Below are 13,992 nucleotides of genomic sequence, written 5' to 3' on the forward strand. Positions count from 1 at the left end.
TTTGTAAATATAGTAATCCCTTCCACTAACACAAACCACGAAAAAAGAAAAAGACAACGAAAAAAATAAGTAAAAATAAAAGAAGAAAGAAACCTATCCAACATCAAACACCAAAGTGGACATAAGGGACCCAGAATGGCCGTGTTATCACTGGAGCATCATCCAGTTGAGCATGCCTTGCTTCTCTGAACCTCAGTATTATGCCATTCCTCTTATTTCCGACCTCCATATTGGCAGCGTTGTCATCATTGCTATCAACCCATTGATCTCGTAGTATCTTGGTCGCGTGGTGAAGTCCTTGGCTTACATATTCATCTCGCATGCTATTATCGCGAAGGAACTCATACGTCATCCTAGCCACACTGACACACAGCTCATCATCAACACTCCAAAGCGTCCCGATCACATGGCGGAACCCAGCGAGCTGGCAGGCATTCGCTATGTGGATACTTTCATCTACAGACTTTTCATGTTGTATCTGACCGGTCCCACATGCGGATAGGTACGCGAGGAATGGAGGTGGTGAGCTGAGGTCGGTTTCCAACAGATTTTCAACTGTAAGCGGGCTCTGCTCCCAGTCTTCAAGGAGCAGTGTGCTCTGAAGAGGCTGTAAAACGTGTGTGTAACCATGACCTGCAAAATGGAATATGTTACATGTCTTTAAGGCCGTTAGAACATCGTTTCTATATGGAAGAGGTTGGGTGTGTTGTAGTGTTGGCGATTCTAAAACGGCTAAAACGGCATCGACTTCGCGGCTTGCATGTAGGAGCGGCGTTTGTGCTTTTGTTTCGTTCATGGCAACAGTTGTAAGAGTTAGCGACTCTGTTTCTCCCAGCCCTTGGTATTGCTGTCGACGACTATGTATAATGGCCTTAATAGATGAGGCGTAAGAGGAGATGACTCTGTCGAGAGCTGTCTCTTTAGTGCCTTTGAAGTGATGGCCCGCCGCATGAAGTGGAAATTTCGTTAGTTTGCCAGTTGGAATCCACCACACTCGGGGTAGCTGACTGCCAGATGGACAGGTGGTAAAGCCAAGGTCATCAAGAACAGGGCACACAATGTCATCCCAGAGCCAGATAAGTGTTTCGATGGAGTCTAAATCATACGCGTGGTAATCAATAACCTCTTGGGAGAGATTCGGCAACTTTAGGAGTCGAATACCGGATTGCTCGACGATCAATGCATCGCACCGATGTTGGCTCACATTCAAGATAACGATTGGACCATGGCTTGCGGCGTCGAGCATTTCGGCCTCCGATGCCGGTAGAAGGAATCGCTCAAACCCACTCATAGAACGGATTGTCTCTAGATCGCGAAGCAGCCGTTGCTCCGCGTCGCGTCGATGACCACCTTCAGTTTCTGCGATCCGGGCGGAGTTTTCGGCATCATTATCCAAGTGCTGGGTAATTGGTCTATCCAACAGAGCGCGCGAATCAATGAAAGTTTTCGCTATATCGGGGTGGTGCCTTTGTAAAATGGTTATTTCGTGGTCCTTGAAGAGAGCCCCTGCGATAATACCACGACCTGTCTCAAGACATTCGATAGCAGCGAGGGGCCCTTTATTGATATGTAACGCAATGGCTGCCGCATCTGATGAGATTCCCACGGCCTCGGAAAGTAGATGCTGTTTATCAGAGTTTTTAAGAGACTGGGGCGTCAATAGAGGTATTAAATTATTCGTGGTTTCGGCGATGGTATATGCTTGCGGATCATCCAAGATGTATGGGGTTAATAAATAACAATGGCCAGCACTAACTCGTATGCTAAAACTAGATATCGAAGAATCTAGAGCCTGAACTAGGCATTTCTTGGATTCCTCAACATCTGATATAGCCCCAGTATAAGAGTATCTATCAATCAGTTGAACTCCAAGGTTAACCAGCCACGTAGCCCGGTCTGGATGATCTAAAGGAGTTCCATCGATGGCGCTTCGTATGTGAAAAATTGCCGATTCAAGATCTGCTCTTGATTTCGTAGAAGAATATCTTCTGATGTTTTGAGATGCAAGGTTATTATGCCATTTGGCCCGGCTTAGGTGATATGGTGTAGTGGCAATAGTGTCCCCTATTGCACACATTGCCCTCTCAAGATCTGCTGTATCTCCGTCATGAGAATATCTATCCCCCAGTAGATTTCCGAGATTAATTCGCCATACAGCTTGGTCTGGATGCTGTAACACGGTTGGACTAAAGGCCTGGCGTATTATGTAAGACGCTCGCTGCCGGTCTGCTACAGTAAGAGAGTCAAAAGTGTCGAATCGAATTCCACAGCTGCTGAATAAATTCGTCTTGTCTATTTGGCCTGGCTGATTTGCATTGATAGCCTCTTGAACTTGGCAAATCGCATCCTCCAGGTCGTTTATTGCTTTAGTACGAGAGTATCTCTCTCCCAGTCGAGTTCCAAGACTATTTAACCATCTAGCGCGGTCTGGGTGGTTTGACGCAGTCATATCAACAGCTTCTTGTGATAGGCGAATTGCTTCTCCAAGGTCTGCCATCGCTCCGGTGCGAGAGTATCGATCATTCAGTCGATCTCCAAGATTGTTTAGATGTGTAGGCCTGTCTGGGCTATCTATCAGAGTCTCACTAACAGCCTCTTGTAAAATGCGAATTGCTTCCTCGAGATCTGCCACCAGTCCGGTACGAGAGTATCGATCGCCTAGTCGAGCTCCAAGAGTATTTAACCATCTAGCGCGATCAGGGTGGTTTGACGGAGTTATATTGACAGCTTCCTGTGATAGGCGAATCGCTTCCTCGAGATCTACCATCGCTCCGGTGCGAGCGTATCGATCGCCCAGCTGATTTGCAAGACTATTTAGGCGTCTAGCCCTGTCTTGGTGGCCTGGTGGAGTTTCGTCAATAGCACCCTGTGCCTTTTGAGTGAGGTCCTTGGATTCAAGTAATTGCATCTTTCTAGATAACACTGCCATGGCTCTCTTGAACTTCCGTTCCTTTCCTCTCAATCTCTCAAACTTGATTTCACTTTGCTCGACGTCTTTTTTGGCGATAACTCTGGCGTCTTGGATATTTGTCGTATCAAGAGATGGCACAGATCTAGCTTCTGTCACTGCCTGGGATGTAAGTATCTCTTTGTCGTATACCCACCAATCGCCATCACTGTCGAGCTCAAGCACAGCATCCCTTTGAGAGAAAAGGTGCTCTCGCAACCCCATCTGACTTGCATCCCATACATTTGGCAACTCGAGACTTTTCCAAGACACTGGCCTGCCTCTTGTAACTATTGTGCGGATGATATCCCGGCGATGGTTGCGATGAAGTAGTTCTTGGGCCCACTGGGGGCCGGTGGGAAGGCTCATGGAAAAGTTGAATGCTCGTTTGCTTCTACCCACGACACTCGGCGTGTCTTTTGAAGGATATAGCTGCTCTATATGGAATTCAGGCCCCAGAACCATGACTGTAAAATGTAGAGATTCATCCCCTGTATTCTCAAACACAAACTTGAACTTTTGGTCGAGTGGGTAGGGAGCTGCACGCTCGCCGTTGGCCGGTTTGATGTCCACCACAAACGGCGCCGGCTCCGAAGAACCTTGGCTTTTTAGATTCAAAACCTGTTGAAATCGGGCGAGATGTGCCAGAGGAGCCGCGGTCTCTGCCGCAAGTATCCCGATGTCATTACCTCTGAGCCTCAGCGGCCGCACAGGACCGTCATACCCAATCAATAGCTTAGGTCCATGAATTTTAATCTCTTCTCCTTGCATCTCTATCCTCAGAGCGCCGGCGTTCTCCTCACCTTGAACGTACTGGCCGACGTCAAGGAGACTACCGATTCTGCACTGGAGCGATGCGGAAAGGGACTGCTGAAATTCTAACCCAAGGACTGGATCCACAAGCACTCGAAGCGTTTCCTCTCCCAAGTGCCACCGTGAGGGCACAGCCATATGGTGTTGTTTTAGCAGCAGCGCTGCACTGTTTGAAATAGGCGCTTTGCAGACAAAGTCGTCTACCTCGTCTACTGTCAAGATCGTGTTGAAACTTTGTGGGAATAGCACAAATTCAGATCCTGGCTGAACTCCGTGCGCCCTACCAGCTGGGATGGACACCTTGTCACCTTCAATTCGCACAGCGAGAGGCGTAGACGAGGAAAGCTCCGAACTACCAAAGAAAAGCATCCTATCGCGGCCGTGGACTTCTGGAGACTGACCCTTGAGTCTTCCAGCTAGTTCGTCCCTTATCATGCGATAGGTCACAGGCGAACTGCTCTCTCCCAGATAGTCCAAGAGTTCGTGGGTAAATGCACCTCTCCGTTTCCCATTGAGGACCTTTTCCGCCGCCCTTTCGTTATCCCCACAGGCTGCCATCAGCGTAAAGGCCTCTGGGTTGATAGACCAAGATGTCTCTAGCTCAGCATGGCGATAGACCGGCTCAGCGCTTCCTTCTCTAGCAGTAACATGCTCATCGATTGGCAGGTTAGAAAGCTCAGGCCAATCGTTGGGCGTGCGATACGATACGTCGCTCTCTCGCCAAGAGCCACCAGAGTGACAACTATCCAGGGAGACGACCACTTGAACTCCCTTGGCATTTAATCTCTCCAGCCATTGGTTAAGTTGCCATCCGCGCACCGCTGGACCCCCGCAGCAAAAGTCCATGGTGAGTAGTGAGGAATCTTTTAAACGCCCTTTGGGCGACTCCTTGACCCGTTGGAGCTGCGCGCCATGCCCCGAATAATGGAAGAAGAAGAAGTCGCCTGCATTTGCGCGGTCGTGCATAAGATCAAACTCTCGCTTTATATTAGAAAACGTTGGCCAACGCTCCTCAGGCTCGACAGCCTTTGCAAGGTCCCCGTCGTTGGAATCCGGCGATGAGGACGTGAGGACGGAAATGTCGTTGAATTCATCTTTGCCGAGTAGAAACTCTCTTACTGCTTTGGTGTCGTTTACACAGCCACCAAGGTTGTTGAGAACCAGCTTCTGACCGTTGGGCTTACTTCTCGAGCCATCGTTGAGATAGAGGTCAATGCCGACCAGCAGGGCATATCGGTTCAGCATTGTAGTATACCGAAGTAGAGGTTTCTAAGCAGCTGAAGCTTGATTCTATGTTGCTCTCTGTGATTGCGGACTCAAGATTTGACTTGTTGATATTCACCAGATTGCCTGTGGTCGTTCAGAGGAATTTATCTGTTGCTAGAATGTGGGCTAATTCCGGCTTTGCTGCATTACACATAGCAAAGCGACCAGGCTCGCAACAACGTGTCTTCCCTATAGCCAATTATCTGCAGGCTAATGAGTCATTTTACTTTGATCAATACAAGGCTCTCTGTAACCTCAGTTCTGCCTCGTGCTCCAACTGGCCAATGCCCTCTTTCCCACATCCGTGAAGGGTGCCAGCCCCGGAGGGCTCATTGGCACAGAGCAAGCTGATTGTAGCGGCCTGATGCAGTAAACGAGCCCAACTATTGTGTCCAAAATACATGGAAACGTAGATTGATACTTGAATAATGATGCGTAGCCTGATGGGTCTGGGGTTGTTTTGAGTATCCCAACTCGACCTACCTAATTACTATCTACCAGGGTTATTGATCTCATCAGTATGCACGGGTACTCGTACATGTAGTATCAGACTCACTAGCTATCCTTGCACATACATGTACTTGAATGCATTGTATCCTCCTCGTCGAGGCTGATACTACCTTGATTTCGTTACCCCGCTCTGGTCAACCCGCGCACCATAGTTCTCGCCCTGCTCAATCAAATTTGTCTTCGTCGAGGGGTGGGTAGTACTCAACATCGAGCTCGATGTTCTCATTCTCAGAATCCCACGTATCCTCTGGATCGTCCCCTCGAAGGATCTTATCTTTTTGATCCTGCTGATCTCGAACGTAGCTCAGCCTCGACCTCGCAAGCTTTTTAGAAAAGTACATCCCGCTGATGAACACAACCACCCCATCATCATCCTCGTGCAACTCCATGGAGGAGCTACCGGTGCTGCTCGTCCAGGAACTCTCTGGAGATAGTGTGAGCAGGCCCTGGATATCCGCACCAAGACCAATCTCGACCTTGGACGATCTTTGCGTCATAACGGCAACGGCACTGCGCCGCGTAGAGTAGGTCTTGGTCACGACCCAGACACCGTGCTTCTTAACAACGCTCCCGTGCCGTCGTAGCATTTCAGCCGTATTCTCAGCCATCCACTGCAAAGCACTGGATTCGTCGCCAATCTGGTGCCTCAGAACAGGACTCTCGGTGGCAAGTACAGCACCCTTGTCGCCGGTGCTCTCAAACGACATGGCCACCGAGGCGACAACCGGAGCACCCACCACGCTAGTATCCTTCATTAGCATGCCATTTATGCTGCGTATAGCATTCAAATGGGACATGTAGGACGATGCAAGACTTACGTGGCTCCCACTTTGCCGCCGACGTGGCAGGACCGAACAGAGTCTGAATTCTTGGGACCCCATATCATCGACTCGGGCTCTCCGCTGTCTTGTATTTCATCGCTGGGTATCGTCCATCCCCGATCGGCGACGTTGTGCAGGTTTGTCAAGTCGATGAGAGTTTGCCAGTCACCATCAGAGTCAAAATAACCGCAGCTACCTGGATGTAACTTTTGAGCGGTCACCTTTTTGTACAGAGCCCATCCGTAGGGGTGGTCACGTAGTAGCTGTGCGTATACCCTATCAAGGCGGGAGGACATGTTGGGCACGGTGGTTTGGCAATCTATGTGTTTGATGATGAGTCTCGAAGCTCGACTGATATATATAGACTGGCTGCTCCACCTTAAGGCTGTTTACTTGTACATGTATGTATGTAGTCTGGTAGTGGATAACATAAAGATTGTAGATATAGCCCCCACCTAATCCAGGTGCAGGCAGTGAAGATTCCTTTCGTCGCTGTTACATTAAGCATACATATATTCATCAACTTGGCAGTACTAAGCTACTTCATTCTTCAAAGTAGCAAGAGTATCGTGTACCGTAGGGGGCTACCACTATTCAGCTGCAGCGTAACATCAATCTCATCCCATGCATGAAGACCCAACTTGAGTCTCCAATCTGCGTTGCGCGGGGTCAGTTTCCCGAATCCCTACCTCGGTGCAAATCATGCATCGATGCGGCTCGCGGTTGGCACCAGAGCAACCTTTCCCCTCTAATGATTACAGTCCCGTTTGTTGTATTCCCGTTTCAATCTCGTGAATTGCCATGTCGGAAAAGCCCCCAAGCGTATTTCGGCGCTTGCGCAGAAAGTTCAAACCTGAAAAGGATCCCGTGAATGGTTCCAAGATCTCTACAGCCTCCACGCCTACGGTCCAGAGTAGAGACGCGTCTCCTTCTCGCATAGCAGTGCACCCCACTGCTTTACAGCAACCTGATTCAGTCGACATCGACCATGGCCCCAAGTTTCTTCAAGCAAAGGAACCCAATTTGGAAACTCTCCCTCTAATGCAGCAGAGCGACTTTGGGATGAAGCTTATGATGCCATTAAGCATGAAGATGCCAAACTCGTCGAGGGATATGAGAGAGTTCTGTCTCAATATCTACAGGGTCACGGCTTCACCACAGATTCGGATAAGTCACCTCCAAATGCCATTATTGCGGAGAGTCCAAATGCGCGACGGCAGCAAATGAACAAGCTTATCCGCGTGGGCCTTGATTCAACGGCTCGGGAGGCCAAAGTGAAAGACGGCCTTGGGACTGCGATGGGAATTGTCCTTTCTTTCAAAGACATGGTCAGTACGACAATAGCAGCCGTTCCACAGGCCTCAATTGCCTGGTCTGGTATATGCGTTGCCCTGGGAGTACGTAGACTTGAGTTCGAATTATATGCAATGTTATTCTAACAGAAATTTAGGTACTCGAAAGCGCCGTCAAAGAGACCGCCTCAAATCGCGATGGGATCGAATGCGTCATTACTCGCATCAGATGGTATGGAAATGTTTCCAGTATTCTTATTGACGAAAGCACTCTTAACGGTGCGGCCCTGTCTGGAATGAAGAGCGAGCTTGAGAAACGGCTGGTGGAGCTCTACAAAGCTCTACTTCTGTATCAAATGAAGAGTGTTTGTTCCTACCACAGAAATCGTGGTTACGGTTTCTTGCGGGATTTGGTAAAGCTTGATAATTGGGCAGTCAGTATCCAAAGTATACAGAAAGCCGAGAACAGTTTGCGCCAGGATACTGAGATATATGGAAGCCAACAATCCCGATCACACCTCCAACTCATTGCGAGCCATGCCAAAACGCAAGAATTGGAGATCAAAAATATTGCAAGAGCTCTAGAGGAGCAACAACTCCGTCGGGAAATCTCCGCAGAGGATCAAAATTGTTTGAAGGAATTGTGGCCGCACGATCCTGATGTTGAAAAGAAACGCATTGAAGATACAAAGGGGGGCTTGTTACAAGACTCTTTTAACTGGATATTGGAGAACGACGGCCTTTGTCAGTGGTTTGAAGATCCAAGTCGTCCACTTCTCTGGATCTGTGGCGATCCAGGAAAAGGCAAAACGATGCTCTTGTGTGGCACAGTCGACAACTTGCAGAAATTGGCGCCCTCTGTCTCATCTCTTTTTTTTTCTGTCAAGCCACCGACGAACGAATTATTAACTCAACCTCAGTCTTATGAGGATTAATCTTCTCGCTAGTTGATCAGCAGCGGTGCCTTTTGAAGCATTTGCGGGAGCCTTATTCCCGTCAAGGAAAATCTCTTTTCGAGCCACCGAGTGCATGGTATGCCTTATCTAGCATCTTAGAGTCACTTCTGTCGGAGTTGAACAATACTCAGAAGCCGACTTGTCTGCTTGTTGATGCACTTGACGAATGTGTTAGTGAGGACATGTCACGACTTCTCGATTTCATTGTCAAGATGTCTAATAGCCTTCCCTATGTGAAATGGGTTGTCTCGAGTCGTAATTGGTCGCTCGCAGATCATAGACAAGCTGGAGGGTTTAGGGCCGCAAGCGCAGCTAAGTCTAGAGCTGAACGCCGACTCTGTGGCCGGTGCTGTCCAGATATACATCAAGCAAAAGGTCTTACAGTTAAGCGAAAGCAAAGGATATAAAAAGGACAGGGAAGAAGCTGTTCGAAAATACCTCCTGGAGAACGCCGATGGCACATTTCTCTGGGTAGCCCTCGTTTGCCAAACTTTGCAGAGGGTCTCGGCATGGAATGCCCTAAGTACGTTGAAGGCGTATCCTCCAGGGCTCGATTCATTTTATGAGCAAATGGTTAAAAGTTTAGCCAAGTCTAATGAAGCCAAGATATGCAAACGCATTCTTGCTGTTGTCACTGTTGATCGCCAACCTCTTACACTTCAAGAGTTGATAGCACTTGCTGAAACCCCAGGAGAGTTAGATGAAAAGATACCAGCCATTTGCGACCTCATAGCGCAATGCGGTTCATTCCTCACTATTCGAGATGAGGTTGTCTATTTTGTGCACCAGTCAGCAAAAGATTTCTTATCCGGCACGAACACGAAGCAGACATTTTTCTTGAAGATTGATGCAGCCAATGACTATATGGTATCACGATCTATACAACTCATGACTTAGTTCCTCAGGCGGGATATGTATAATCTGAGCGATCCAGGAATACACATTGATGATGCCCAGGCTCCTGATCCAGATCCTCTGATCGCCATTGGATACCCTTGCGTTTTCTGGATTGATCATTTCGTGGATTCAATTACGAGCAAGGCCAAACTAGAAACAGCAGAAGGTATCTGGGAATCACTGGTCGATGATGCCAAAGCATTCATTGAGAGGAAATATCTATTCTTGCTTGAGGCTCTCAGCCTACTAAGAAGAATACCGGAAGGTGTAATAGCAATGAGAAAGTTGCAGGAATTCTTTGTGAGTCTTGCCAAAACTGGAGACTCTCCGGCCTTTCTTTTATTCTCAGAGTGTCGAGAACTCGGCGGCTAACTGATGGGAATCACAGAAGAAGGGGATGAAGTATGATTCAACTGGCCTCATTCGATATGCCTATCGATTCATATTGGCAGCCAAACAGACCATTGAGAGCCTTGCCCTCCAAATCCATCCATCGGCCCTTCTTATATGTCCAATCACAAGCCGAATACGGCAGCAATTTTTAGAAGATCCGGCCACATTCTTTGAAATGAAGCACGGCATGCAGACTGGGTGGGATTCATGCGTCCAAACCGTATATGTAGACTTGGGCATAGGAACTCGCATAGCTATTTCACCAGATGACAAGCTTCTTGCTTCCGCATCACACAATACTGTACAAATTTGGAATATAGCAGGCCATGTTTGCATACAAACACTGGAAGGCCACACCGACCGGATAACGTCGGTCATGTTCTCATCAGACAGTCAACAGTTAGCATCAGCAGGATACAATGCCACAATCAGGATCTGGGACCTCGCCTCAACATCTTCTCTTATTTTGTATGACGACGGCTATGTATTACGACAATCTGTTACCTTCACCAAGGATGGTAAATTTCTCGTCTCGGGTTCTAATGACGGCAACATAAAGATCTGGGACACTACGTCGGGCAAATATGTACAGATTGGGTGACACCCTGTATCCATCGATATCATGCAGGGGCTGAGAACGGCTATTTCACCAGATGGAAAAACGATAGCATCAAGCGCGAGTTACTGTCTCAAGATTTGGAGGGAGATTGACGGCAAATACAAGTGTGTACAAACACTGGAACAACATAATGAATTTCCCCCCAAAATGACCTTTTCACCGGATGGCAGACAGTTGATCTCTGGCCCAAATGCCGCTGTTACTGAAGTATGGAGCCTCGATAATCCATCAAGCTCAGCAGCAGCTTGTCAAACATTGAAGTGCGACCAAAGCTCATTCGTAACATCGGCATTCGCTGACACCGGAAGTCCTGTGGTGTCGACATTGTGTCTATATGGCTTAGATGCTTAAGATGGCTGGATCACTCGTAATGGTCATAAGACTATTTGCTTGCCTGATGGTAGTAGGCCAAGCTTGCTTGGAGATAATTTTATGGTACATGGGAGGACAGTCGCCATTCATGACGGTATTGATGACTGGTTATTCTTGCGTTTTAGCCAGGCGACCGGCCAGAATCCGTGAGATACTCACTCCTTTCGTTTAATATAGGATTCTGGATAGACTAATGGTATATGTTACTACGATAACTGTTACAGCGGCTCAACATTACCGAAATTGATGTATAACATTAAGTTTCAAGATTTTTATTCTTATATAGATAGATGGATGTAAATAAAAAATAAAATCATTCGTTACTTAGGAAGGGTATAAAAGCGCGGCCAGCCGCGCCATGCTAATTCGCCGTCGTATATCTCGTATATCCCCCTTCACCCTCTATTCCTCCATATTGTTGTCGTTCATCGTCAAGAACTCGTGTAGTAATCTCCAGGCATTTTCATACATCGGAACACTAACAAACGCTCGATTTTGCGAGAGACTATTAAAGAAACGCTTCAAAAATGTCTTATCGGAATGAACATTGCGCGCGTAGGCAGCTTGGCCCAGGATCAGGGCGCTGCTGAATGTGATGTGAACAAAGAACCAAAGCCTCTGGAACGGGGCATTCAAATTCATCAGTTCCATGTATGTTTGTAATGTCGAACGGCATCGATTGAGGTAGTAATCCGTGATGTCGTCATCTTGAGATTCGTTGCCTGTCATGGCTGGCCTATACAGGCACACCATGACCGAATCGGTGAAGAGTCTGAATATGTAGTGCTGAATGTAATCATTCTTCGATTGACACTTGGAAAGATCTTGTAAATGCGGCACCGATCGGGTCTCGATAATGTTGACAAGCTTTCTGAAATCGAGTACCGTCTCGTGGGGCAGTCGTTCCCCTGAAAATTTTGCTTGGGTTAATGCATGGCCGATCTTGTTTGCCGTCACAAATAGATGATGGCAGCTATCGAAGAATGAATAGAATCGAGGTGAGGCAGTGTTCGATGGAATGGATTCTAAAACAACGATTCCAGACGGCCGATCGAAGCAGAGGGAGGCGAGGGTGTCCTGCCAGATTAAGGATCGCCTATGATTTTACCGCAAGATTAGAAATGAGTCCACAAATGCCAGATTGCAATATTGGGCTTACCATATGGATGATCTTATGATAGCCTCTTCCCTTTTCTTCGGATTGCTGATGGAGTTGGGATCTGGCGTGCAGTGAAGCCCAAGAGTTTGGGCAAGACGTATGGCTAAGCCTATTGTGGAGTTGAATGTAAGAAAATGACTCGTAAAATCCTTATCGAAAAGGAGTGTACAGAGGATTACTCACCCAACATCGACCACGAAGCCCCTGCATCTCCCTGGTTTCTCAGATAATTGACCAGCATAATTAGGGCTTGGACAACCTCGATATTAGGGTATGAAGTAAAGTTGCAAAATCGTAAGCACTGAAAAGAGCAGCATGCTGTATACCAGTATAAGAATCAAATACTTCCACGTAATCGATATTTTGTCCGTCACTTACCAAAAACCCACGCTTTCGTGGCATCCAGCTCCCCTTCAACCCCCTCGACTACAGCAAGTTGGGCACCGCATGACAGAATGCCAAATAAGAGGCCAATCCACGAGCTTGTGCTTTCAGACAGAGGCTCCAGGTACGGGTTTGGCGGGACAGCCCTTCGCTTACGTAGGAATTCTAGGAGTACAGTTTCGAAATTTCGGAGGTTTACGATCGAAGGTTCGAGATGAAAGAGAGATTCTTGGAATAATCGAAAATGGCTCGTAGCTGTTAGCTCGAATTTCTTGCCGTAAAGAAGAAAAGGAGAAAAGGAGAGAATGAAGTACTTACTTCAGGATTACATCGTCTTCGGGCAGTGCACTGTACACTTTTTCTATGCCATCACCAGGCATCCACAGGTTGGTAAAGGGAAACGTGGTGCTGGAGTCCTGAAGACACAGAAGCTCACAGATCAACCTTGGATCCGTCGACAGCTTCACTGGGGCCGTTGATGGCTGTTTTCTTGTTCTCCCACACATTGAGAAGATTCCTGGGAGAGACTCCGAACCGAGATGCACCTTGGTGCTAAACGGCAATGCCAAGTCGACAAACAGCCCTTGAGCTGTTTCCGCAGCTGAAGGGCTCACATGAGCACCTTCAGGCTGCTCTCGAACACTCGGGCTCTGTTCGGAGGTAGACGACTCCGCTCCAGCAAAGGTATTGGTCGTGTAGTCACACAAATCGGGATGCTCCCGACTGATGCACGTCCCGCACGGCTGGTTTAGGTCACATTTGACCTTTCGTCGACGGCATGGATAACACGCTTTGGCTGTACGGAAGCGCCGCCGCCGGAAGAGGAGCAGGTCAAAGTCCCCAGCTGGTATGTTTTCTGTTGCTGTTGAATCGCCTCCAGGCATTGTGACGGAGCTGAAGCGCGGCAACTTGTTTCTCCTGTATTGCATGAATTAGGAATAGGAGTAGAGTGATTGTCTAGTAGACGCCGAGTTGTTAATACTCTTTGAAATTCCACTTTTTTCTTGTTCTTCTTCTTCTTCTTCTTCTTCGCGAGAAACTGGTGATTTATTTACCTCTTTTATTTCCCCTTCTTTTTGATGCCTCAGTCACATTCCATCTTTTAGCCAGTTCGTTTAAACGTGTCAGCCCCCCGTATTAAACCGGGCTGTTTATAAGTCCATGCTGTCTTGATATACCCCAAGCGAAGGTATCGCCAAGCAACAAAGCTAGGCTCCCCCGAAAGCTGACCTACAAGGCGCACCAGCTTCGCAATACGGGGCTTCTGTCGCTAAGTCTCAATGATGCCGAGACTCCACTAAATTAACCGGATCGATGACAGCTAACAGGGCCGCGGGAAGCCACTTTCCCACTGGTGGGCAATTAGACAGCTAGCGATTCCGAATTGGAGGCGTAATACCGAGCCTCATCCTTCTCGTAAAGAGAAATAGTGTAAGGGAGGGAGTTGGATCACGTGAATAGACCGAAAAATGGCTTAACTGATCAATAAGATTGAGGCGATCTCGATGGGTGGGATGACCGAAGACGCTTTGTCATTGCGCTGTAATTGAAGCTGCCCTGTTG

The 13,992-nt window shown here is 47.8% G+C and overlaps 4 protein-coding genes across 4 annotated transcripts; 1 reads left to right on the forward strand and 3 right to left on the reverse strand.

Moving 5' to 3' along the window:
- Positions 1-103: 103 nt before the first annotated feature.
- On the reverse strand, positions 104-5,005 carry Triagg1_4298 (uncharacterized protein; the record flags this gene model as incomplete). Its single annotated transcript, XM_062898685.1, has 1 exon — positions 104-5,005. The coding sequence occupies one exon, from the start codon at positions 5,003-5,005 to the stop codon at positions 104-106; it is 4,902 nt and encodes a 1,633-aa protein (XP_062756805.1).
- Positions 5,006-5,700: 695 nt separating this feature from the next.
- Triagg1_4299 (uncharacterized protein) lies at positions 5,701-6,653 on the reverse strand (the record flags this gene model as incomplete). Its single annotated transcript, XM_062898688.1, has 2 exons — positions 5,701-6,277; positions 6,355-6,653. The coding sequence occupies 2 exons, from the start codon at positions 6,651-6,653 to the stop codon at positions 5,701-5,703; spliced, it is 876 nt and encodes a 291-aa protein (XP_062756806.1).
- Positions 6,654-7,345: 692 nt separating this feature from the next.
- On the forward strand, positions 7,346-10,496 carry Triagg1_4300 (uncharacterized protein; the record flags this gene model as incomplete). The annotated part of the gene is made up of 7 exons (XM_062898689.1): positions 7,346-7,355; positions 7,405-7,754; positions 7,808-8,393; positions 8,886-9,128; positions 9,192-9,472; positions 9,563-9,802; positions 9,891-10,496. 7 exons carry the CDS (start codon positions 7,346-7,348, stop codon positions 10,494-10,496), a joined length of 2,316 nt encoding a protein of 771 aa, XP_062756807.1.
- A 792-nt stretch (positions 10,497-11,288) lies between these two features.
- On the reverse strand, positions 11,289-13,313 carry Triagg1_4301 (transcriptional regulator family: Fungal Specific TF; the record flags this gene model as incomplete). The annotated part of the gene is made up of 4 exons (XM_062898690.1): positions 11,289-11,982; positions 12,046-12,154; positions 12,424-12,677; positions 12,748-13,313. 4 exons carry the CDS (start codon positions 13,311-13,313, stop codon positions 11,289-11,291), a joined length of 1,623 nt encoding a protein of 540 aa, XP_062756808.1.
- Positions 13,314-13,992: the final 679 nt, after the last annotated feature.

This window comes from Trichoderma aggressivum, assembly GCF_033847375.1.
Source record: "Trichoderma aggressivum f. europaeum strain CBS 100526 chromosome Unknown scaffold_013, whole genome shotgun sequence".
Classification (NCBI taxonomy): Eukaryota; Fungi; Ascomycota; class Sordariomycetes; order Hypocreales; family Hypocreaceae; genus Trichoderma; species Trichoderma aggressivum.